This window comes from Ostrinia furnacalis, unplaced genomic scaffold (assembly GCF_004193835.3).
Source record: "Ostrinia furnacalis isolate ACB-3 unplaced genomic scaffold, ASM419383v2 OfSCF2409, whole genome shotgun sequence".
Lineage (NCBI taxonomy): Eukaryota > Metazoa > Arthropoda > Insecta > Lepidoptera > Crambidae > Ostrinia > Ostrinia furnacalis.
The window spans coordinates 948,903-974,864 of NW_021132648.1; the positions used below are offsets into that span (position 1 = coordinate 948,903).

At 36.2% G+C, this 25,962-nt stretch overlaps 1 protein-coding gene across 9 annotated transcripts; it reads right to left on the minus strand.

The window, feature by feature from the left end:
• Nucleotides 1-1,007: 1,007 nt before the first annotated feature.
• On the minus strand, nt 1,008-25,623 carry SK (small conductance calcium-activated potassium channel). Of its 9 annotated transcripts, none has more exons than XM_028308307.1 (14): nt 25,421-25,623; nt 14,465-14,594; nt 14,291-14,386; nt 13,691-13,864; nt 13,097-13,120; nt 11,604-11,746; nt 11,067-11,171; nt 9,111-9,246; nt 7,523-7,633; nt 6,172-6,299; nt 5,566-5,635; nt 4,932-5,033; nt 3,650-3,792; nt 1,008-1,510 (listed from the first exon to the last, which is right to left on the minus strand). In XM_028308307.1, exons 1-14 carry the CDS (start codon nt 25,585-25,587, stop codon nt 1,360-1,362), a joined length of 1,680 nt encoding a protein of 559 aa, XP_028164108.1. In that variant the 5' UTR covers nt 25,588-25,623; the 3' UTR covers nt 1,008-1,359. The 9 variants fall into 9 exon arrangements, with proteins under 9 accessions (XP_028164108.1, XP_028164105.1, XP_028164109.1 ...); XM_028308304.1 differs by having other exon boundaries at nt 4,932-5,051; XM_028308308.1 differs by lacking the exon at nt 7,523-7,633 and adding an exon at nt 7,686-7,796.
• Between the last annotated feature and the right edge of the window lie 339 nt (nt 25,624-25,962).

Sequence of the window (25,962 nt, forward strand, 5' to 3'; positions counted from 1 at the left end):
GAATTGACAAAATATTGCAGAGTATTTATTCATCATTTCGGTTCGCAGAAGTTGAAAACAAATAATAGTTATCGTTCCATATTTTCCGAATGTAAACAATGTCGTTATGTGGAATTTGTAATAATGTAGCAATTCGAAACAGATATAATGATATCAGTGTGGTCTATAATGAAAAGAGATAAAACCGGTTTTAAATAGACACTAACTCCAGAAACATTTGGACTTTTTAGTCTGTAAGTCTACATTTAGAATTTGACCTGGGCAGACGTAGAAAACCTGAAGTAGAAAAAACAGCTATAGAATATTGTAGACATTACCCATCTATAAGAGTGTTTGTTCTTCTATAGGGATATAGTAATCTTATATGTACTAAATTTTACTAAATTGGTTGTCCTATTAAATAAATAAATAAATATTCACGAAATTAGAAAGATTGACAATGTTTATCCATACGGAATGTTCAAATCGCAAACTAGAAAGCACAAGAGAGTAATATTTCTGCTGCACGCTCGACTGCACTAACTGCTAACAGCCAGCAGCGATTTGAACTGCACAACAATCTGAACGATCCCTGGCTCCCGGGAATAGAAACAATTGGACCCTATGATGAGTTGAGTGGAGAAACGCGAAAATTTCACGTAACATTTTGTTTATGTGATTTAAATAATATTTTGTGGATACCACATCAAAAACCTCACCACACACAAATCACAGATGTTGAATTTGAAGATTAAGTACAATATAAAAGAAAAATAATGCTTTTCTTACTTCTATAGTGGTGACTAANGGCGACCAGACTTAAATGCATTGATCGCCATCGCTGCACGCCGGCTGATCGCGTGTGATCGCGTTGGTTTGGCCGAACCTTAAAAGCTGAGTACTGAACTTGATTGAAGACGGAAAGTTAATTTTCTTAATTTCTTGTTATCCATCCTGCACTGTATAAAAGGAAACCTGTATGCGTGCATGATCGCGTCTGATCGCGTTGGTTTGGCCGAACCTTAAGTATCATCAAAAATTTCTTTTTATTAATCTTCTTCTTTATTTCTTTATTAAATGATCAATTAATTGGTCTTGTTCGATCAAAATGTGTTGATTAATTTTTTTACAATTTTATGCATCAAAAATCAAATTCAAGATCCCTCAAACTGACAGGCATGGTAAAGCGAAACCGAAAAGATAATCCAAAAGAATAACACCGTAGTTTTGACGCCACCACCATCTATAATAAATTCGTGTTCAGTATTTTACATCGCAGTCATACTTGATTCCCGGCGGGCTCGGGTTGTGGGGAGGTCAGAGGAGGGGCGCCGAGTTTCGTCGAGTTCAGCACAGGAGTTCGGAGTTGGAAGGCGGTACTCAGCTGGGTAGGGGGGGCCGCGAGGGCGCGGGGCTGGTGGGCTGGGGGGTCGGCGAGGGGGCCGCGGTGCTCTCGGGGGCCGAATGCGTTCTCCCGGGAGGCTGGAGGACGGGGCTCTGCGGCCACGGGTGCGTCGTGGACGCTAGTGTTCTGGAACATAAGAATACGTTCATTACCAAAAATAAAAACCATCTATATTCGTACAGACTAATTAAATCAGTGCTTACAAATCGTCAAAATATTCTCTAAAAGAGCCTAAACATGTCTCATTATTTTTTGCCGTACCAGCGCTTCACGACAAATATTTGGCAAGTGCTGAAAATAATCTTCACAGCAAAAAAGATATTGTTTAATTAAATGTGCAGCTACAGCTAAAGCTGAAGGTCTAGGCCAGCATTGTTACTAAATGATCAATTTCACACGTCTGACTTTTCTTAATAAAGGTGTTAAGATATCCAGTAACCAAACCTAGCAGTGGAGTGCCCTAAACCATAGCGAAGTGGTGTAAGGGTGGGTGGCCTCGTGGCCGCAACTGTTTCAGAATGCGATTCTTCCGTAGTTCAGCTTGCTACAGCAATGCTGCAACTTCAGATTACAACTGATCTATTCAGATAATGTCAGCCGTGTCGAGATGCAAGAAGTTACTCCACTCGCTCCCAGCAGCACTGTTCCAACCACTGACTATCTGGGGGCACAGCAGTGCCCCCACCAAGTCGAGCAAAAAAGCGGCACGGCCGTACCATCCTTTTCTCGAAGCAATTCAGGCCATTTTCGACCGCCTGTAACTTCGTTGTGGATAAAACTAGAAGGCTGAATTTTCATTAGCTATGCAGGCATTGTAAAGACACGGTATAATTTAAAATTTCATTCAATTTGAACCAGAAGTTTAAGAATTATAACGGGTCAAAGTTACTTAATTTTGTCACTCACTGACTCACTGACTAACTGACTGACTCACCGATCATCAAAATTCTAAGGCACTTCTAGCAGACCTAGAAGCTTCAAATTTGGAATATAAGTAGTGTTTGGTGTATGAATCAAGAAAAAACTAAAACATTTGGGGGCACGGTAGTGCAACCGCCAAGTCGAGTAAATTTTTTCAATTTCGGTCCAGTTTTCTAGATACATAACTGCTGTCTACAAAATACAAAAAGAAATGAGATTTGGGGCACGGTAGTGCAACCGCCAAGTCGAATAAAATTTTTCAATTTCGGTCCAGTTTTCTAGATACATAACTGCTGTCTACAAAATACAAAAAGAAATGAGATCCCATCAAAAACAATACTTGTCAAAAAAACCAAGTCTCGCAACTCAGTTGTTCTACGGTAAAAAGTTGTGAGATCCATGTAATACCAAATGCAGGCCAGGAAATCTTTAACGTTTTACATAAATATATTGACTTGGCCATCGCATGAAAACACGTGTAAATTAAGTATTACATGGATCTCACAACTTTTTACCGTAGAACAACTGAGTTGCGAGACTTGATTTTTTTGACAAGTATTGTTTTTGATTTACTATTCTACTCCTAAAAGAGGCTTTAAATATACCTGGCATAAGGCGCTATGGTAGAGGCGGGTGGCGTCGGTGCCGCAGCCGTGTCGGGGTGCAAGAAGTTCCTCCACTGTTCCACTCCCCTTACCAATGCTGTAACTACTGGTTACATTTAGTTTATTGCTAAAAAAAACTTTATAGATACCTGGCATAAGGCGCTATGGTAGAGGCGGGTGGCGTCGGTGCCACAGCCGTGTCGGGTGCAAGAAGTTTCTCCAGTGTTCAGCTCGCTCCCACCACTGCTGCAACTACTGGTTTATTCCTAAAATAGGCTTTATAGATACCTGGCATAAGGCGCTATGGTAGAGGCGGGTGGTATCGGGCCGCAGCCTTGTCATGATGCATGAAGTTCTTCTGCCGTTACACTCCCTCCCAGCACTGCTCCAACTACTGACTACACCTATTTTACTCCTAAAAGAAGCTTTATAGATACCTACCTGGCATAAGGCGCTATGGTAGAGGCGGGTGGCGTCGGTGCCGCAGCCGTGTCAAGATGCAAAAAGATCCTCCGCTGTTCTGCTCGCTCCCATCACTGCTGCAAGTGCTGCAACTACTGGTTTATTCCTAAAATAGGCTTTATAGATACCTGGCATAAGGCACTGTGGTAGAGGCGGGTGGCGTCGATGCCGCAGCTGTGTCAAGATGCAAAAAGATCCTCCGTTGTTCTGCTCGCTCCCATCACTGCTGCAAGTGCTGCAACTACTGGTTTATTCCTAAAATAGGCTTTATAGATACCTGGCATAAGGCGCTATGGTAGAGGCGGGTGGCGTCGGTGCCGCAGCCGTGTCGGGGTGCAAGAAGTTCCTCCGCTGTTCTGCTCGCTCCCAGCACTGCTGCAGGCACCGCGCCATTACATCTGGCAGGTTGTTCACTTGTTCCTGAAATGAGGTTAATGGGTTTCATATTAGTTTGGTAAATCTCCAAAATCAAAACACTATGGAATTTTCATACAAACTTACAAGTCATTAAGGCATTTGTTCACGCAGAACTACTTAATAAAATGCATTCTTGAGTTTGAGAATTTATTGTACAGTCACGGAATGAAAAGGTTCGTCAGTTTTCAAATTGATTCCTTCAACGAATCGCGAGCACATAATACCTTTTGAAACTATGTTACAGAATAATCTCGAGTTAGAGAAAATAATCTTTAACTGTTCGTCAGTAAAGTTCAAAATTATTCAGATCAAAGTTGTTTGACAATTTATCTTGTCAAGAAGATTATTATGATTGATAAACTAAAACCTTGTTGGTTCAACCTGCCATTATTATTTCTATTAAATAAAAAAAAAACCTATTGTCAATTGCTCAATGTAATCATTGCATTGCACTGATGGGATAGAAAAATAAACAAGCAAAACCTTATTCGTTAGCAAATGTCATATTTATTTAAATGTTAGCAGCACTGTTTCTTGCACTGTTATGTTGGCAGGTTTGACTCTTACAGTACCCAGTGCAAGCGAAAACCGACACTAAGGTGACGAACCTTTTCATTCTGCGACTGTACTTTTGGACAATATTACATTGAAATAAATTGCGAGTTAAGTAAACAGGCTTTTACTCGTACGCGTCTCAGAATCACTTTAAACCTACCACAGTTGAATACCGAAGCAGTCTTCGGGACACTAAATGGGCCAGTGTTGAGAAAAAGCAACGCAAGAAACTCAGTTACCTACCATTGTCAGCTATGTCTATGGCTATAGGTGAGCCAATTTTTGTGGTTTCGCAGTAAAAAATTGAAAATAAATACAAACCCTACTCTAGTGTCAAAATTATTGAACTTAATCTTTACCAGAAACTAAAGAACTTTCCATTTGGAACAGGACAGTCTTTAATCTACTGGAAACTTTGGGAATTTAAGAACCAAGAGGGACCTTTCTCCTAAAAAAAAGGAAAATTATAGAACTCTTTACTGATTTGGGATCCCCCTTGATCGCGGGACCCTGGGCACGCGCCTAGAGTGCCCAGTGAGAAAGAGGGGTCTGATTTGGAGAGCTACTTTTAATTAAGTTCATATTACCTGTAATGATGTAAGTTTTTCTTCTAAACTAGTCAGCCTCTCTTCTATGCTGTCTTGCCTCGTGCTCATATCCGAGACGATCTCATAGACGGTGTTCTGGGTCTGCAACAGAAAGGGGTCCTACTATCAATCGCTTTGCAGTTCAAACTTTACTGTAGATTAAAATCACTATTTCTTGTATAATCTGTATTTGTATCGAGTGAAAATAATGTAGGTATTATGTCTGAAATACTGTGTGTTCCATGCTTGTTTGTGTAATGTCGATAAAAGGTCGTAAAGAAAGACTTCTATCACCGAATATGTAGCTCGGTGTTTCTAAGGTGCTGTAATTATCTACTTTTCTAAGTTCTAGATAAAGACATGCGCTATCTGGCTAAAGGTACTAAATTTTGATCATGCGCTAAGCAAGTGGGTATGGAGTTTCGAAAAGGTACATGCCAATTGAAAAAATCCTACTTTAATTAAGTAATAAATCTAGATTTTTCTGCTATTTACTAGCAACTAACTTTCAAGCATCAGAACTCCAAAATGGAGATCGCATCTGGCTAAACCTTGAGTGCTAACTAAATAACTAAATGGGAGTGTAAAAATGAGTGTAGCTTTAGCTAAGACATTATCGGGGAATTCGTCGTACCTTTGCCATGTCTGTTATTGTGTTGGCGTTGTCCATGAGTTTTCTTTGATCCATCTTGACTTTTCGTAACCTGTAAATAAAATTGTAATGAGTTGTTATTTTTTTCGTTAAATTAATTGTGGCGCAAAATGAAAACGCTCCAAATTTTTAATGTCGATTAATGAGAGCATAGCTATGACACTCGTAAAAACCTTTAGAACAAATTGCCTGAGAAAGTTTTGCATTACATACTCGTAGACGTACGTGTATGTTCAATTTCTTAAGCGTTTTCACAATGAACTACAAAATAAATGAGACACAGTTCTTTTTTTCTAAGTCTAAGAGCGCTTTCACATTAGGGCGTTAGTAGCGCGACTGCAGCTCGGCAGCGGCGTTTTTATAATGTGAAGAGATGCATCCGCTGTCACATAGTATGAAATGTTCGGCAGCGCATCAGTCGCGCGTTTGTCGCGCTGCTAAATCGCCTAAATGTGAAAGCGCTCTAATACCTACAATGAGCTTATTCTCACGTACCAGTCCTATGTGCTTCTGCTCATGTACAGAATCGCGTAGTTCACCTAATTATAGGTATTTTAAGTGAATGCTTGGTAAATAGAGCATACTTACGCATAAATAGCTAGTAGGAATTTTCTCTGGTGCGTCCTCACTCGACCTGGGTGGACTCTCTTCACGAGTCGCGTATGCTTATAAATTAGCCACGTCTCTCGTAGTACGTTTGCTGCTGCGTTTTTCAGCTGTAAATATTCATTTATATTTAGTGTTTCATTCGCCATGCTACTATTTATACTACGGTGAGGTATCAACTGTGTCGACTTATTATTGATGTGTTTTGAAATTTCATTGTTTATTTTGCAGGGTTTTTACTTTATTTCGGTAGAATAAACACTGTGTGGCCAATCATAGTCGTTTGGTCTATTACATGTGGTTTTCAGGGTGTTACATAACAAATAATTTATGATAATTAGTTGTCTCATTAAGTGGTTCTCTGAATGTTATAAATCAGGTTGTATAAATATCAATATTTATTAAAATTTCTAAAGCACATCAATAACAATAGTCAATAATTAGTTTTCATTATTTTTAAAGTTTTTATTAATTTGTTAAAGTTTATCAAGCATACGGTTTATTATCATTCTGCAATCGTGAGTTCAATACCTACAACAAACTTGTGTGTTAGCGTTTATGTAGTTTAGATTAACTGGTTTAACTTTGAGCTAGGTTTGTCTTTTAGCTAGATTTGTGACAAAAGTAGCTCAGTGTGCAAAATAATTTAATTTCGAGCAGGTTTAATAGTATAGTTAGTTTATAGCAGCAGTTCCCAACCTTCTTAAACGGTAGACCCCAAAAATACTAGCAAGGAATTGAGCTCTGTAGATCATTTTATGCACGAAGACGCGCACAACCATTCTTCTGCTAATGTTTGAGTCTTATCGGTACACGCTAAAATCATATCTATGAGCACACGCACACTACGGCGCTTCCCTCGACCAAAAATTGGTGAGGCGCGTCTTCGTGGATGAAACGATCTATGTATAATCTAAGATGTAAATACCAACTTCAGTAACTATTTTTCTTTATAACCCAATAGACCGATAGGACTGACAAAATGAGTAATCCGAGTGTATTTACTTACTTAAAGCAACATAATGCTAAATTGCATAACTGAAAATAGCATTTAAAAATGTTTCAAAATTTCATTTAAAAAAAAAGATATTTTTTTTGTACCCAAAAGCAGGCTTTGAACTCTTTATATAATATTAGTCAACTTATTAACAGCCTTTTTTTGATCCCCCAGTGTAGGTACCCCCCAGATTGAGAACCACTGGTTTATAGCAAATGTTATTATTAGTGTACATTGCAACCCCTAAGCGTTCTAGTGTTATCGTGATTAGCGAAGCTTATCTTATCCTTATCTTACCTGAATCGCCGTCTGTTACTCCTGTAACAGAGACCTTACCTTCTTAGTGAGCTGGGTTTCCATCATGAAGTTATGAACATGTTTCTCCGCTCTAGTCAATTCTAATTTTCGCGAAGCCACTGTCACTAACAATGCTGTACATCCAGCCCCCTGTTAATTAGATTAACAATAATTGATGAACTTAAGTCGCCGGTATACTTACTCTTTTAGTAAGTTGTGTGTCCATCATGAAGTTATGTACGTGCTTCTCAGCTCTAGTTAATTCTAATTTTCTTGAAACAACCGCGACTAATAACGCTGTGCATCCAGCTCCCTGTTAATTGAATATCTTAATGTAAAATGCAAGCGAACGTGTAAGCATTTAGAATTTTGACATTCCAATAGGCTAATTGAAGGCTAAACCAAAAGAAACTATAATTTTCAGCTATGTGCTTTATTTTTAAGAAATTATTTTAATGAGCAAGACTGGTTAACTGAGTCATTGTAACTTTGAAATTTCAATTAGATTTCCATATTTAAAACATTTCAAATCTGTCTCAGTTAATCGTCTTTAGAAATTAATTAAAAAAAATAAAAATCTTATTTAATAAAAAGGCATTTAACTTCTTATGTTTTATGTCGCTATAATTTATTGTGCAATAATGCAAGTCTATAAGGTTAAGAGCGAGTTCAAGTACGAAAATCGTTGGTTTGAGCTTCAAACTGTACACAACGATCTTTCACACTTTTGTCGTCACAATTTAAAATTACCAATCTTAGTTTAATTAATTAAATTAATTGTGAAAGTCGGTTCCATTTAGTGCAAGTTTCACTATTCAGTGCACAGTTCACAGACGTTTACTTCCATTTAACATTAAGAACATCTATTTTGTTATTTAACCAACATTTAACACAAACACTATTTAGGTGCAAAAGATTCAATGTACATTTTATCCAAAGTAATCATAGGAAAAGTGAGCCATTTTAAAAAACAAACTTATTGTGCAATTCAGTGAAATATTCAAGTGAAGAGAGTACTAGAAAGAGTAAGGAGAAATGAAGCATTCCATACTACAAAATATATAATTTCTAATAGCTGGTTTTAACAGGGAAATGGACGTTAATTTACTTTAAAAATCATTGAAGACGGTTCTAGTTCTTTATTTATTAAAATTTATCCAAATATCATATTAGTAGCAAGTACTACCTTAGTCGGTAACAAAAATAAACATAATAATGTAGATAACCTGTATAAAATAAGTGTATACATTGAGTGTAAGTTACATAGTCGTGGCAATGTAACAGTAATGTGTTCTATACAATACTTTTTGCAGAAACAATAATTCAATACATCGAAACAAAAATGATATTTGTACACATATTAAATACTTCAACACTGATACATCGAGAACTCGGTGAGTTGCGTAGAATTTCATTAGACAGTGTGAAACATCAGTATAGAGTGAGACTGATAGTTACATTGATTTAAAAGGAGTGTTGACTGACCTGATTCATTAAATTTTAGAGAAGCGAAAGCATCCCAACGAAGATGTTGGTATGATTTACGCAGCAAGAGATAAGTCTTCATTCTGTGCATAATACGTGTCAGTCAACACAAGTATACAATATTTGTCTGTGAGGAACTTACCATAATGCCGGTGCTAACAGCTATACCTCTGCCGCAATATGTATTTGGCACAATGTCACCAAAACCAACGGAGAGAAACGTAATTGCAATAAGCCACATCGCATTGAGTAGGTTAGCATGTTCTTCATCGTGAAACCTGAATCGAATTTCAAAGTTTTACTCGGACGACCGACTACGCCTTTTAAATTAAGTGTATAAGCCTACCTAAGCAACGTTGTATCTGTGCGACAGTGAATAAGAGAACACAAATAAACGTAAATAAAAACAAATTCAACGCTAAAGAGTTTGACTTTGATTTCGAATTGAAAGTTTGCTTCAAATGTGTGTAGTTTTGAAATAAACACATAAAATGGCTCACCTTTACCGACCTAACTGTCCGCTAGACAAAGCAATGGTTATTTAATGGTTAAAATAGTCATGCCTTGCCGTGTCTAGTGAGGACGGCGGAGTTTTTTACGGAAGATACGAATCGAGGTCCTTAATGTCAACCCAAAGTATCCTACTGGTTTATACATACCACCATACCGCAGGTCAGGGTTATGCCACGGCCGCAGTAAGTGTTGGGAACGATATCGCCGTAGCCAACACAGAGGAAGGTTATAGCCGTCAGCCACATTGAGTTTAGCAAATTGGCATGGTCTTCATCGTGGAACCTGAGAGCCAAAATGCCCGACAAGAACCACAAGATAACCGTTTGTATAACCACAAAAAATAATCAACATATTGACAATCAATCGAACCGCGTGGATTCGAAAAGCAACTCCTAATCATGGATTCCAATAAAATTTACAGAGAAACATCGCTAATTTAAAATTGAAAGCAAATGTCCAAGCATAGACGTAAATCCATGCCATAACATTGCGACATGCCGATTAATTTTGAAAACATACCTCCCTCTACACATTTATCCACTAAATAACAATAAGACTTTAAATATAACGTGCAGTCTAAACACTTATCTGGGTTGAATACCAAACAATTATTACTTTTAGCCATGCGTGAATTAAATTTCTCAATTTGCCTAGGTGAACAGGGTTACGGAAACACAGATATAACATTCAGAAGACAAGAGAAGAAGAAAGAAACATACAGTGAGGAAGAACTGTAAGCAATCTGCTTGAAAGGGATAGAGGTAACTTGTATTGATGCATGAATGTGACGTAAGTGCAATACTCAAGTGCATGTACGTAGACTTTGGCACACCTTTGTAAGCCATCTAAGTGTTTTTGTTTGTGTTTAGAGCCATTTTGTGCGTAAATTACATATTTATTGCCATTTTGTTTATTTTGCATTTTATTAAAGCTTGTCAGTTCACTTAATTACAACTTTTTAAATTGATTGCGTGTCTTAAAATTATTGTTTTGCTTTTGCAGAAACTGCATTTTGTGCTTAGTGACTTCAATACAAGTGTATCACAACAAGCGTATCGTCTCCTCCATTTCACACTACATCTAACACATAAACTAATAGTTTGATAGCAGTGTACTCTCATTTATTCTTATGAAGCTAGGATTGCGAAAATTTTCAAAGTCAAACTCTTGTATTTCATTGTGATGGTCATGAACCTTGCGTTACTACAGAATCCTATAAATGTAGAACTTAGACATCGATAACATAAACACGGTGGATCGAAAAAGCGAAACAAACTTATATACAACGCCACATCACATAAAGCAAGAGCATACCCACTTCTGCAATACACTGGTGAATACGAATGAAAATAAGAACATGGATGGTAAATAAAATAATGGAAGCAAAAAATGGTGTAAAAATAACGACCGGTTGAGCACAAAACTATTTTCGAAAGTAAAATGTGAATAATAAAGTAAATAATAAATGACTTGCCAAAAATACACTCCAGAATTTTGGCAGTTTAGCCAATGGCTTATTAGATGACATTATTACTTATATTATGTTATGGTAAAATGACGACACGTAGGTAACAATAATACTGACCTTTCGCATTGCCTTAGCGTCCAACTCGCAATGATCCATAATGACACCATAAAAACTAGTAACACAGTACCAGGGCAAATGGTCATTAGTGTCTTCAAAACAAATCTGTGGAATATACAAAAGTACCATTATGAACACGAAAATACAAATACAAATAATTTTAAAACACATTTATGTACACACAACACTAGAAATTGGTTTCTGTACATTAAAAATAAGAAAATAAAACATTAATATTTGTAACTTTTTATAAATTGAGACCAGAAAAACAAGTTTTTACACAATACATAACCAAAAAGGCGTGCAAATCACCATCAAAACACCGTGTGAATAATACTTTACAAGGACAGAATTTTGTTATTACCGGATTAAACTGCACCATATTTCGTAGCACGCTTATAAATTGGCTATACAAAATGTATATTTCGTAGCTCCGTAGCGCTACTTGCTACGACGCTACAATCGAGTCATCTAAATGCAGAGACTATTGGTGGTAAAGAGGAGTAAGTTTTGTCAATATAATATGGACTTTATTACCTAGTGTTAAAATTAATCCTGTTTAAAGCTCCTATACTCCTTGAAGACGCATCCGTGAACAACTTGCTGTGTAGTAACATGACCCTGCATATGAGATATAACCGAAAGAACATCGGTAACGAGAGCGTGACGTCGTATGGGACCTGAAATAAAAAGAACAAGAATGGTGTTAATTTATCTTCCATAAGAAAAATATGGATGTTACGTCTGTCTTGTCATTTGTACGTTTAGGGGGCAATCAAAGATAAAAGGGATTTTGTATTTTTTAAATCAGTAAGGAAAAAGTTAGGGTAACAAATCAAATTAAAGTTACAAATTATGTGCAAACACCTTAAGGCACGTGAGTATGATTTCAAGGTATATTCACACTAGGTACTAATAGGCATGGGAAAGAGTGAGATATTTTTATGAAATCACTGACCTTTCCACGGTTTCATACAAATCTAGCATGCCATGTAGCAATATGAATATACCTTTATTTTTCATTTCAAGTGATGTCAGTAAGGGCTCACATTATTTGGATTTAAATCATTATCAAAAGGTAAATATTGTGCACTTGGGGATTCATCAATCAAGTTAAACGGTAAACATACAACTATCACACGGCACTGAAAATAATTGGTGAACAAAATGCAGTAACAGACTGTTTCATTGAAATACGGTTAATTATAATATCTTACTGTTCTTAATCACAAGTATAAAATTTAGGGCAATAGTCTCTCATTCGAAATAACGACTCCAAGTTTAGAAGTTAAGGCAAAATGTGCTTCAGAGGGAACACGAGTTTTCGAGTCATTTATCGTCCTTAAAATAACTTATCAAATTGCCAATTTCAAACACTAATCACATCTCAATAAATAACGAATACTAAAATTAGCAAATGTGAATATTTTTCAGTTACCAAATACTTACTACATAGCCAAGAAAATATACGTCTAGATACATAACCTCCTTTATTGAAGTTGGTTCAAACGATTGTTGGTAAGCTAAATCTAGACTATCGTCTTCTTTTGTTATTATTTCTATATCTGACTTGTGTTTCCGCATTTTAATCAAACTGCCATTCACTGCAATTTCACATAAATGTGACATGTATGACGAACGTCCTAAATCCTTGCTATTTTGCCTTATTTCAAGGTTTACGAAAGAGGTCGCTACTGTTTGAGAAAATTAAATATAAGCTTTTTATACTTTCCAAACAAAGCTTTAAAACCTTTTTTATATTTCCCAAACTACATTGCTTTATTAGTTGCATATTTTTGTTACCATACTCAAGCAGGTAGCGGCCATATTAATTAACGAACAAGACGCACTACAATTTGAACAAGACCAAAACCGTCAGTCAATGGCAAAAGTAGGGCATTATGAACTTCGTTTTGATAGCAATAAAACTACTTATGCCGTAAACTGAATTGCAATACATAATTTAACATAAAAACATGCCAACGACACACTAACATCACTTAAAACTTTTAACACAATTCGATACAGACCTGAATTTGCTTATACATTGTGCCCTAAGGAGAAATCGAAAAAGGATTGTCAGTAAGCAAACCAATTGAAATAAACAAATACAACAATATAAATAGCAGTTATAGAGAGACCTAGTAAGAAATAACAAACGTGCAACAACACATTTTTACTTAATTACAGTGATTTTATGAGTAAGGAAAATATAGAAGATTATACCCATACTAAAAACTGCAAGAACCACTGCTATTGTTTCAGATTTTATAATTTTACAATGATTTCAAAACTAGGTATACATAGTAAAAGTGTTTTTAAAAAAATTTGAAATGGTGCCATTGGAGATTTGAGTTCAGTAACATGAAAATGGATACTTATGATTTTATTTCAAAGAATGTTCATTATTACAACGTCTGTGCATGTGATATCGATATCTTATTGAAATTAATTATATTCTAAGTTGAAAGTACTCGAAAACAAATAAAAATTTTCGGCAACTTATTTCTTCGTGTCAATTATTAGACCGGGAGCACATAGTCGTAAAATTCTTATTTGTCTCCACTAATATTTAGGGTCAAAATATTGTAGAAAGTACAATAACTATTAAAATATCAACTTACAACTTCAACGCCTATAACGCCTCCTTTGTTGGCAAGCTTGGTGGTCCACGTGAAGGTGTACTGGCCAGGGATGGGGTGGACTGCACAGATGGCCAGCTCCAACGCTATCTGGGCTATGCGCTGCCACGTCATGGCTATCCGCCAGTCGTCGGCGCAGTTGTCTATCATAAATAACTGGAATTTTACAAGAAAATTGTTAAAATATTTGTTAATTATTATCAATTTTCCGACTTTATTGAGGTGGATTTTTCAATAATTCACAAAATTTATTTTAAAGGTAAAGGTATTTTAAAACAATCACTTCTTAAATCAAATATAAATGCAGGTAATGACTTGTTCTTTTTTATTAAAACCAATTTTTTAAAGTTGATTCTAACTGTTCAATTACAAAAAAAAAAAACTATAACAATACGTCCAGAATTATGAAAAAACTGTGATTCAAATACTAATTTGTCAGGCCTGAAGGTTTTTCAAGAGTGGATATGAGGCAAGTACGTAATTACCGACGCTGCCAAGAGATAGCGCCTCACGTACAGACAGAGGTGAAGCTACGTAAAGGGTTCGCTTACTCTAAAATGGTCTAATAAATAATGTACTTGCCTGTACTTCTAAAGCGTGATACGCGACGATTAGGCCAAGTAAAATCACAGTCGACATTGATATAAGCGTCTTCAACGCCTGGGAATATATTGATGCCTGTAAAAAAGAATAAAGTTTGTATTTTATGTGAATCTAAAGGTACTAGTTAAGTACTAATTGGTACTAAAATCTTACCTTAGTATAAACACCAGCGCTTGAAAGTTCATTTTCTATAACCATTATAATAATACCAAACATCCCCATTACTAAAGCGTAGTCACTTATTCGTTTTCTTTTTTCAAATAGCGCCTTTCTTCTACCTAATCTGAAAACAGATAAGGAGAACATTAAATAAAGTGATAATTTATTTATTTTAAAACTTTATGACAGTAGATTTCACCGTGTTTTATCTATTCTAGGAGTTTTATTGCAACATCGAATCAAATATCGTTCGATAACGTTCACATAAAATTGATTTCTGTGTTCGGAAAGTCGTTTTAGACTTCGTAATAGCGACTTTACCGCTGCGATATACGTTTTTGTGTCATATTATTATTTTGATACCAAAAATATGTTAAATCACTGTCTTTCAAAACTTACAGTTAACCATTTTGTTTTCCCTGAGTATCAAGTTAAATAGCTTTAAACTAAACCTTTTATCTAATCAGACATAACCTCAACTACTAAAAATTTACAAAGATTAGGATACCGCAAACTAATTTTGGGTTTTAAATTAGATTAATGATAAATCTTTGAAACAATTCAGTTCTGTTTCGATCTTGCATTGACCTCTGACAGTTTCCGTGCCGAGGTCAAGAATTCGAAGATTAACTTTATTGATGGGATGGTCCCTTAGACAACTTCAGCTATAGTCGCCCCACAAAGGTGTGTTAGCTAATTTTCAGTCTAGTTCCTTGTATGACTTTATGTATATTGTATACTGAAGTAATATTTTAGATTTTGATTTCTTTATGTAGTGTATTCACAACAAACTTAGTAAAATTTTTAAATGATGACACAAATTGCATAATTATGATGTTGAATATTGCATCGTGTACCATAGTTGCAGTATTTCTTATTGTTAAAATTGAGTGAAAAATTCCTAGAGGATCAACCTTTTTTGTCTGATCAAGTGTAAAAACAGCACACTGTTTAATGTGAGTTAATATTTTGTTCTGAACGAAACAAAAGACAATACGAATCACGCTAAGTAGAGTCTATCCCTCCGAGCCATCTATGTACGTACGGCCCGTTTTAACCTTTAAATGGATTTAATATAAAACAGTTCTATCTACGGTGAAAACCCATTTTAGCTTTCAACCTTCAACCTATTTTAAAACAAATTACACAAAGTAGTACCTATGTCACAGCTACGGACTGGAATGACCAAATTGTTCTGAAATTAGAACATTGATATTGTTTGTGGTTGCTTTAGTTTAAATACCAGTTGATAAACTTTTTTATTAATTTCGATAGATGTTTTCAGTTGGTCCTTTTTTCTTTTCTTTTTTCTTTAATATACATACAAATTGATATATGTAGAGTTAAATAATATTGTGTCATAGCGGCCGCGGCATATCAACTAAAATGAGTAGGTGGTTGACACTTTGTAGTTTACTAATTTAACCGAAGTTAAAAGTCGTAATTGAAAAAGTTTGATCAACTTTGGCAACAGTTGGAGCTGCTATTTCATATTCGCATTTAAAAATGGTATCAAAGAACAATTATAATAAAATTTTGACTCTCTTTGCTTTATTATGTGAATATTTTCTTAGAAGTATATTTTTAAATGTTTTTTTTTTGTTGTCCGTTTCATTAATTTCATTCAAGTTTCAATCGCTCTATATTTCACATACAGATACGTAAGAACATCAAGGCCTTTCCATTTATTTAATATTGAGACACTTTCTACATAAGAAATTCTTAAGGATCTTGTGAATTCGTCTTGCGTTCACGCAAGTGGGTGCGAAATGAACCGGAAAATATAAAGTGGTGCTCAAGTGTTATGAGAAAAAGAACCTTTTTACGACCTCACCTGTGGGTATATATTATTTATTTCTGACATATTCCTGTATGGAAAGAGACAGACTGAAAAATTATGATTATAGAAATCGAAAAAGGCGACCTAGTTTATGGCCCTGATACTGATTAAATTTTTAAACCTTTTACATTTTTTACCTAATTAATGGTTTTTCCATAAGAACTTACTTTCATTTTCTAATTCGTTAAGTCACGTTTAGTGACACATTAATATAATAACGAAATTAGGTCACATTAAAATCCAGCAATCAAGTCGTTTCTAAGAAAGTATTTTATGTCAGATAAAACGATGTAAGTCTTCCATTTTTTTTCCCTCAACCCACCACAAATTTCCTCCAATGCACATTTGGAATCCCAAATGCGATCGTACGCGTTAACATCGGTCCCCATCAGTCCGTTTCCGTGCCTCTGTCCAATATTTGGAGATTAACTTTATCGATGGGTGGACCCTCCCGTTCACTGTCACCTTCTAGAATTACGATCGCAATTGAAATCGGACTGCAACCCGTTAGGCTCGACCGCAAGTGATCGAGCTCAGGGAGAAACGCTTTGACTGAAAGGGTATTCTTGTAACTTTGACATTTCAATCCAATTGCGTAAGATGGATATAGTTTCTTGTAGTCAAGTCGTGGAAGGATGTATCCTTCAGCTCAGCAGAAGGAAATACATTCCGTATTTTAAACTACATTATGACAAAAATATTTAATTGTATGGATGTTAATAATAATTATCATAATGGGAGGAAAGATTATTCTTTGAAACCAATTTGGGTTAAATAAAACAATTTGCTAACTATGTGCTTAGAACTCATGCCTACAAATCTCATTCTCATTTGAGTAAAAATAATTGTAGGTAAGCAGTATGGTATTAAATTATCGAAATCCTAGGTAACACAATAAAATAGAATCGAAAAGGGTTGAACTACGAAAATTGGTTACTATTTCCATTGTTGTTTTTCAGGACGTTATGTAGTATTATACATAATACTGACAATAAATCATATAACCGTGTGATATACGGATCTGTTTTGTCATTCACGGCTCGTATACTGATTCGGTTAGTCGGTCACCTGTATGTTAATGTGACCGTAACCGCATTTGTTGTTTTGTTTACCTCTCTGCCAACTGAGATTATGGGATTGATCTTTGTATGGTACAATGATTATATCTGTTGGGTATATGCTTTTTTATCTTGCTACTGTCAGCTTTATTTGGGAAGTTGATTATGCATAATTATTACACTCAGAGACTAGCATAGGATTTCACAGTCTTCTTCGATGAGTTTTAATCACATTATCTGAAGACAACTGTTTTCTAATTATTATTGGTCTCTTTAGAACTGTGGCTGTGAAAAAGTGATCAAGACATTATTTTCTTACTGTCACAGTCCTTATCTTATTTTCCAAAATAATCCACAGGTAAGGTAAAAAATTGTTTGATAAATTTACTTGCGATTATTTCGATTAAAGAAATACATGTTTATCAAAGAAACATATCGACACTATTTCATTGAGAACATAATAAATACATATCGATTGTCACGAAACCGTACAATTATCGTGTCCAAAACAAAGGCCATACACAATTACCTATCTGTTTGATATTGATCACCGATATTTCTTTGAAGTTGCTATAAAACGCCATAACGGCTCTAATATCCCCAACTATACGACTGTAAGATTAACACTAGTAACTTATTTATGACAAGCTGAAAATGCACTTAAATAATTCCTGACAAGGCACAAAATCGATGCGGCCATGATGCAGGCTATTTCCGTTAGTTCAAGGTTGTATTAAAACGTTTAGTCATTATTAAAACCTTTGCTGCGTGTACTCAACGCGGAAATTAGGACTTAATGGGGAAAACAATAACAAATTACAGTAATTTTTATGTCGAGACTTGTTATTCTTTCATAAGTAAACAGATGCCGATTTGCTTTCGTGAAAAAAAAACTGATTATCAATTTTCGTTCGTTCGTTCGTTTCAGCCAAATGACGACCACTGCTGGACAAAGGCCTCCCCCAAGGTTTTCCACAATGAACGGTCCTGCGCTGCCTGCATCCAGGCTCGTCCCGCGACCTTTACCAGATCATCGGTCCACCTAGTAGGAGGCCTGCCCACGCTTCGTCTTCCAGCCCGTGGTCGCCACTCGAGAACTTTTCCGCCCCAACGACCATCGTCTCTACGAGCTACGTGATTATTAATTTAACATTTGCCAAATTGAATTTTGAGCAAGGAATGAATACATGCCTTTTATATCACCTGAGCTGTGACAATATTGATATAATTATGACTTTAAAGTGCCTTCGAAAAACTAACCTAAGTATAACCGTTTTCAGATTTATTGGGAGTAAACAGTAGGGTGTCCCGAAATGTCTTTTTTTATATTTTCGCTACACAAGACCCCTCAAAAGTTGCGTCATAAGATGTAGATTACCGTAAAAATAATTAAAAAAATATAAAATAATGTCTCAAGGGCTCTACCGGCATTTTTATGTCTCAAAAAATCACTTAATCAGCCCTTCACTGTTTGTCATCTATTATATTTTTTTCACAATTATTTCATTTTATTTTGTAATAACAGTGGCAGCTGAACCCTTCGATATGATTTGCAGGCAATGACAGACTGTTTCCAGTGAGGAATAGGTTTGGTTCGAACTAGCAGAATTCATATTTTGACTTGTTTTTCTCAAATTTTCTACTCCTTCGGCGAGGCTGTTGGTATTATTTCTGTTGTGGTTTTATTGCTGTAAGGTATCGCACCGCAGTTTATTGTTATAATATTACATACTTTTAGAATATATTTAACAAAAATTTAGCAATATATGGTAGTAATATACTTTTTGATTTTTTTCAGGTAAAAACTACCTAGCCACAAATCTTTATAATATTATAATTAAACAGAATACTAATTAACATGTTAAATAGTTTTAGCATACTATTAAATATAAATAACATTTATGTACGTTATATACACTTTCTAGCTGAAGTTTTTGTTGTCTACGCAGTTTTTTACCAATGGTGAACTTCAACGGAAGTAAAAATATATTTTTAGTTATGAAACGCATACATATTATATATCAAATTAAAGACAATTTAATACACTTCATTGGCTCATGTAAAACTTTTAGTAGCGTATAAGACATTTTGTAAAAAAATGATTTAAAAAGTAGTATCACAACAATGTAAAAAAAATCAATTTTCCTTTAATTACTAACTAAAGGTTGATTTTATCGATACAATTTATACCACAAAATATCAAGCGCACACGTAAAGCTATCATATAAATAAAAAAGTAATGAAATCGGACAAATGGTTTTCAAGTTATGGTTGATTTTCTAAAATTGACAGCCATTTTTGTTAGCTTCCACTTAGAGATGCCAATCATTGTTTTATAATGGCGTAATAAAATTATTAACACTGCTGTGAGAAGGGAATTGAGTATCCTCAAATTAAATCGATATCTTGGCTGACCCATGGATTAATTAGGAATACATTAAAATCGCGCGCGTAAATGCCTAATTCTGGTCAAAAAGCCAATTCTGTTTTGAAAGTATTTATGGATTTATTGGTTTTTAAACTATTTTAAACCTTGATGTGACTCATTATGTACCCTTAAATTTAATAAAAACGCTATTTTTGTATTATAAATAGTTTTTGTTAGGAACCCCTAAAATAGCAATTTAAAAATATTTTTAAGGACAGGTAGAGGCCTCAAGATGACAGATATCTCATTAAATTTAATGCTAATCGTAATCTATATTTCAAAACGCAACTTTTGATACCTCTTGCGTAACCGTAGCTCAAAAAAAATTTTTTCCCATACAACGACGGGACACCCTAGTAAACAGTACATCAAACTATATTTTTTGTTTCATAATAGTTCCTGTTACAATTTTATAAGATGCCATTGTGCTTACCCTCTTGTGCCGTCGTATAGTCTAGTCTATTTTCTTTTAAAAATTAATTTAACGCGTCTGGCCTGCTATAAAGAACTAAAAGGTTTTAGCTATGACGTTTTAGCAACTGGTAATTAAACTAAAATCTTTGTAATAATTAAAGCTAGAAGGCAGCACAAATAAAATTCTTTTATAGTTACCAACAACCCCACCAGTGATACATCACTTATGTATTCTACTCTCGGAGGAATACAAGCGTGGTTTCTCAACGTTCAGCCTCTACTTTATTACGAGGATTATTGGTTTGAGCCCATGAGAGTTAATGAAAATAGTGCTTTTGTTGCTTAAGAAAAGCTTAGAAGTAACCATTGAGATACTACGTACAATATTACTTCAACTAGCGGCCGCCCGCGACTTCGTACGCGTGGATCCCGTTTTACCCCCTTCATCTATCTTACGCGGTTTAGATTTTTTCATACAAATGTTTTTTTCCGCTAACTCCCGTTCCCGTGGGAATTTTACGATATCCTGTTGTAACTAAGCTTCAAGTTTACTAAGGTACCTACATGCCAAATTTCAAGCGTCTAACTTAAGCGGTTTAGATTTTTCATACAAATGTTTTTACCCGCTAACTCCCGTTCCCGTGGGAATTTAGCAATATCCTGTTGTAACTAAGCTTTAAGTTTACTAAGGTACCTGCATGCCGAATTTCAAGCGTCTAACTTAAGCGGTTCAGATTTTTCATACAAAATGATTTTCCCGGTAATTCCCATTCCCGTGGGAATTCCTAAGTATCCTATAACCTGCCCAGGAGTATGAAGAATAATTGTACCAAGTTTCGTTAAAATCCGTCGAGTAGTTTTTGTTTCTATAAGGAACAGACAGACAGACAGACAGACAGACAGACAAAAATTTTACTGATTGCATTTTTGGCATCAGTATCGATCACTAATCACCCCCTGATAGTTATTTTGAAAATATATTTAATGTACAGAATTGACCTCTCTACAGATTTATTATAAGTATAGATGGAAGTAACAAGGCACGTAGTTTAAGTACGTTGTTTTTGTTCTGCACTTGCTCAATACACTCCGAAAATTTACCGAAATCATTGAGTCCAAGATGCTAAAATTAAAAACCCTCCTTACTTTCATCTTCAGTCTAAAGATAAGTATGATACAAGCTAGAATTAACCTCATTGATTAACACTACAGTACACGCGCCCCTTTTTTTACACCAATACACGCGCGGCCTACTCTGGTGAGCCAATTTAAAACCACTGTAAATCAGTTTGTAAGCAATTTATGCATAAAGTTACTATGTAAATAATAAAAGTGTTTATTATAGTTCTTTTATTTTCAAAGTTTCTTTATAAAACTATTCGGGATAAAACAATATAAACGGATTTAAAATTTGTAAATTTTTTGGACCAAAATTGCACTCTGAGATCCATGTTAGCAAAAAAATTATTTACTGAAAAAATATGATTTGTTTTTTATCTTTCATAGTATTCAAGACTTTCTACTACCTGGTACATGGGGTAAATCCATTTTTTGCAAGTCTTCCATATTTTTTTGTCGAGTGATTTCGGGATATTAAGTAGTCCCACAGTTTTGACGGCCAATTTTAGAAAAATGCGCAGACGCTAGCGACCCAAGTTTTACTGGCTTATTGATTTTAGTAAACAATTTAGCTCTCTGGCACAAGTTTAAAAAAAGTTGTAGTGTAAAATGTTACTCTGGTCTACTATAATAGGTCACGCGTGTACTCTAGTGTTAAAAATAGCAAAATTCTTATAACAAAAAGCTTTTCAGCCTAACACAATTTTAAATACTTCTATGGAAGGAAAGCAATAATAACATTATTAACACAGTGAGATTTTTTCAATAATGCTCAGGAATATCTTTAATTCTATGCTTTTTCCGTTCCTAAGCTTTTGGTATCTACGAACAATAAACTGTATACTGAACCCAATAAAGCGACCAAATAACCGGCCTTGTTTGTTCTTACTAACAATATCTTTGGTCTAAGTTACTATTGCATAGTTAAGTATCCTTATTGTATTCCTTAGGCCTTATTAATGTATTTATTTAACTTCATTGATTTCAAGGTCCTAGTATTTTAAAACCATTTAAAATGAAATCAAACTTGTGACAAAATAATGTAGCCTATCGGTCCGAACCAATACCGTACCGGAAAGCGCAACGTAGGACGTCCACCCACAAGGTGGACCGACGACCTCATAAATAGTGGGAAGGCGCTGGATGCAGGCTGCTGCCAACAGGTCATTGTGGAAGTCATTGGGGCAAGCCTATGTTCAGCAGTGGACGTCCTATGGCTGAAATGATGAGGATGATGAAGTTGCCTATTTTCCAGTTTCGACAATGACATTGTGTGGAATTCATATGATAGAAACTAAAGTTAGAATCCATGTTTGGTTTAAGCTTGGAGATTCTTCAAAAAGCGCTTACCCCAACCTCGTTCCAACATGACGTCATGGCGAATAGTTGTTTTATAGTTATTGCAAAAGGTTTGTGTAGTACAGACGGCACATCAAGCTGTGCACTGTGGCATCTAATGTCGTTGTAATAGTGTCTATTTTGCAACAAAAATTTTTATTCTAACAGCACATAAGACGACTGTGTCAATTTTAAACACTGTAAAGTTTTCCAAAGGCAAACAAGAATCAAAATGTGATAATGCATTTGTGATAATACTGTGTACAGATACGTACTTTCATTAAAGCTCATCCTAAATCCAAGTTAAAAGTCAGTTACCCATAGTACAAGCTTTGCTTAGTTTGGGGCTAGCGGCGCAGTGTAAAATGTCCAAGGATATTTATTTATTTATTTAATTAATTTCTGCAAATAAGCTTTTTAAAAGGCGCTTTTATACGTAGCCTCAGCGATGAAGAAGCAATACAATTAAGAAACTCATCTCTCAGTCACTTATATCAGCCTCTTTTTCAAGGGAAAACAATCTCACTATGCGAGCTAGGTAGCCATCGCAGTAACTTCAGCTTGGGTTTATAAATCCGCGCCTGTCCGGCCTGCGGTATTGCGGTCGATCAGATTGGGTTAGGCTCCTGCCGCTGCTTTAGTGATGCGGTTTACCTGTCGATATTTTTAGGCACCTGTTTTATCGATAAAATCATAATTTCCGTTATTGACAACCTTTGTATACGTCGTGGTTTCCATTAAAAGGTTTGATGGAACATAAATGAAATGGAGATTTGTTTTTATAATCATACATCGTCAAAAATAAAAATGATTGTATAACGTAATCTAATGTAATGCCTGAAGTGTTTGTGATAACGCTATAGTAATTAATGGCAGATTCAGTACTCTAGGGAGCTCTTGCCTTTTTCATTTGACGGATGAAAGCCCTTTGTGTCTAGTGTCGCCGTTTAAGCAGCGTCATTATCGAGATAAAGTCTTGTTACCACAAGAAATACTAATAACTCTGGCATAAGTTTAAGCTCTAATGTAGCCTTCCTCATCATGTTTATTATACTAGTTAGTGCCTTTTTCCTGTGATATGCGGTTGGCATGCGGGGTGCCCGCATTTCATTACATATTTTTCCTATCACGTGGGCTACTAATATGTATGAAATAATTTCGGCACGCACATAATTGCCGAAATCCGCATCACAATAAAAAAAAGCACTAAGGCCTCAGCCTCGAACTTAGCGGGCAGCGGGGCGGGAGCGGCGGCGGCGCGGGAGCGGGGCGGGCAACGCAGACCCGTTCTCGAAACAAGCGGGCAGCTCGCGCGGCGCTTTAGCGGCGAAATGTTGTGTTCAGGGTTGTGTTGTCGAGATATTTGTTTTTATTCGCAAACGAAATGTCTGAACAACGGCGACAATTTTATTTCGATTCAAATTTATTCCTAACGCTCGATTTATTGTGGGCAAAAGAAGGAGTGCGCTCTGCCCGCTCGTTGCCCGCTCCCTCGCCGCTGCCCGCTCGTTGCCCGCTGCCGCCCCGCTGCCGCGCCGCTGTTTTCGAGAACCGGTCTACTTGATTTTACGCATAAGATCCTGCCGCTCCCGCGCCGCCGCCGCCGCCGCCCCGCTGCCCGCTAAGTTCGAGGCTGAGGCCTAAGAGTTAATCGATAGATAGTTTTTTACCTAAAAATTCTACCGTCGCTACATCGATGCCTTTTCTACGTTACTATTCCATTTATCACCCAAAAACGTCCACAAAATTCACGCGACCGTATAGCTCAGTTTTCGATACTGTGACTGATTTATTGGTACATCACTAACAAAAGGCAGTCATAGGCACTGTTCACTACCAGTATCTCGTCGCACCAGTGTTTACATTCGACAAATTCTGAAACCAAGCACATACAACGGTTTCACAATCAAAAATACGGTTTCACTCCCGGTCTACAAAAACTATCCAAACCAATGCAAACGTTTTTTGTGAAACTAACGAGTCGAATAACATATTTCATAGCTAGCTTTTGTTTTTGCAAAAGGTTGGAAACAAAAGAGTAGATACTGTAGTAGGACAAGCTTTAAAGTGCGGAAAAGTTTGGGTACAGGATAAGCTTTTTTAATTTAAAATATTTGTTAATCTAGCTCGTGTCATGTAAAATAAAACTTATCACTTCCATTTTGCTAACTATGAGCTCGCGCTTATTGTGTCACTGTTTGTGTGTACAAAATTAAAATTTAGCCAAAAATGTTGTGAATATTTTTCTTTCTCATGAAATATTTGCTTTGAAGCTTTGTGACATGAACATGGCGTAGCGTTAATTTGTCGTGACGTGACGTGACGTCATTGCACTAGTTTAAAAACGTCTTGACGCACTTGAGTTCGTAGTTTGATAAATCAATTATCATTTTAGCCAAGGTGAACTGAACTCTAGAAGTGAGACCTCCCCCATAGCACGACCTAACCTAACCTATCCATTACCAGTGATCTTTTATTTAAAAGTAATCTTAATTGCGCTAAATGCAAACCTAGATTAGTAGATCGTTTCATCCACGAAGACGCGCCCCACCAGTTTTTGGTCGAGAGAAGCGCGGGGTGCGGGGAGTTTGATCCGAGCAATCCGATCGTCATTATTGTAGTGTGTAATTTTAGCATGTACTGATAACACTCAAACATTAGTGGAAGAATGGTGGGGCACGTCTTCGTAGATGAATGATCTATACAAATAATTAAAGCACAGTCACAATACGGCAATCGCATTAGATACCTACCTATATCCTATATTGGGTTTGTGCTTCGCCGCCCCCCCGCCTTTGTAGGTGCCGCCGCCAAGCGCCCGCTCCTCGCCGAAGCGCGGGTACTCGCTATGCACGCCAACGAGCGCGACGCCAGCCTCCTCGGTCGAAGCGTCCCTCCCGCCGCCAGAGTACGCCTTCATAGCGCCGGGGATCGACAGCGTCGAAACCGGCTTGCGTAGCTGGAATACACCGAATTGTTCCGTTAATTTTTGTTTTTGAAGTATGTCTGTTTTGTGGCAAGGGAGGTTTTTTGATGCAAATACTTTGGGGGAAGCTTTTTGGCTGTTCTACATAAAGTTTTAGCTAAAAAACAAAATTACGCTGCAGTCACATAATTGGGAAAGATTGCACAATTTGAAATAGAAATGTCGTAAAAACAGGCTTATGCCCGTTTTCACTACCAATCCCTAATTTTTAAGGGACCCCTATGAAAAGAATATTGCTGTTAAGTGTTACCATAGGGGTCACTTAAAAATTAGGGATTGATGGTGAAAACGGGCATAAGAGTTATAAAA

Coding starts and splice junctions, on each gene's coding strand:
- SK (XM_028308304.1), bottom strand. CDS start 25,587: ATGAAGGCGTACTCTGGCGGCGGGAGGGACGCTTCGACCGAGGAGGCT. Junction 11,747..13,096: donor CAATGTATAAGCAAATTCAG/GTCTGTATCGAA, acceptor TTTTTATTTCAG/GTCCCATACGACGTCACGCT. Junction 3,793..4,931: donor AAAAACTTACATCATTACAG/GTAATATGAACT, acceptor ACCTCATTTCAG/GAACAAGTGAACAACCTGCC.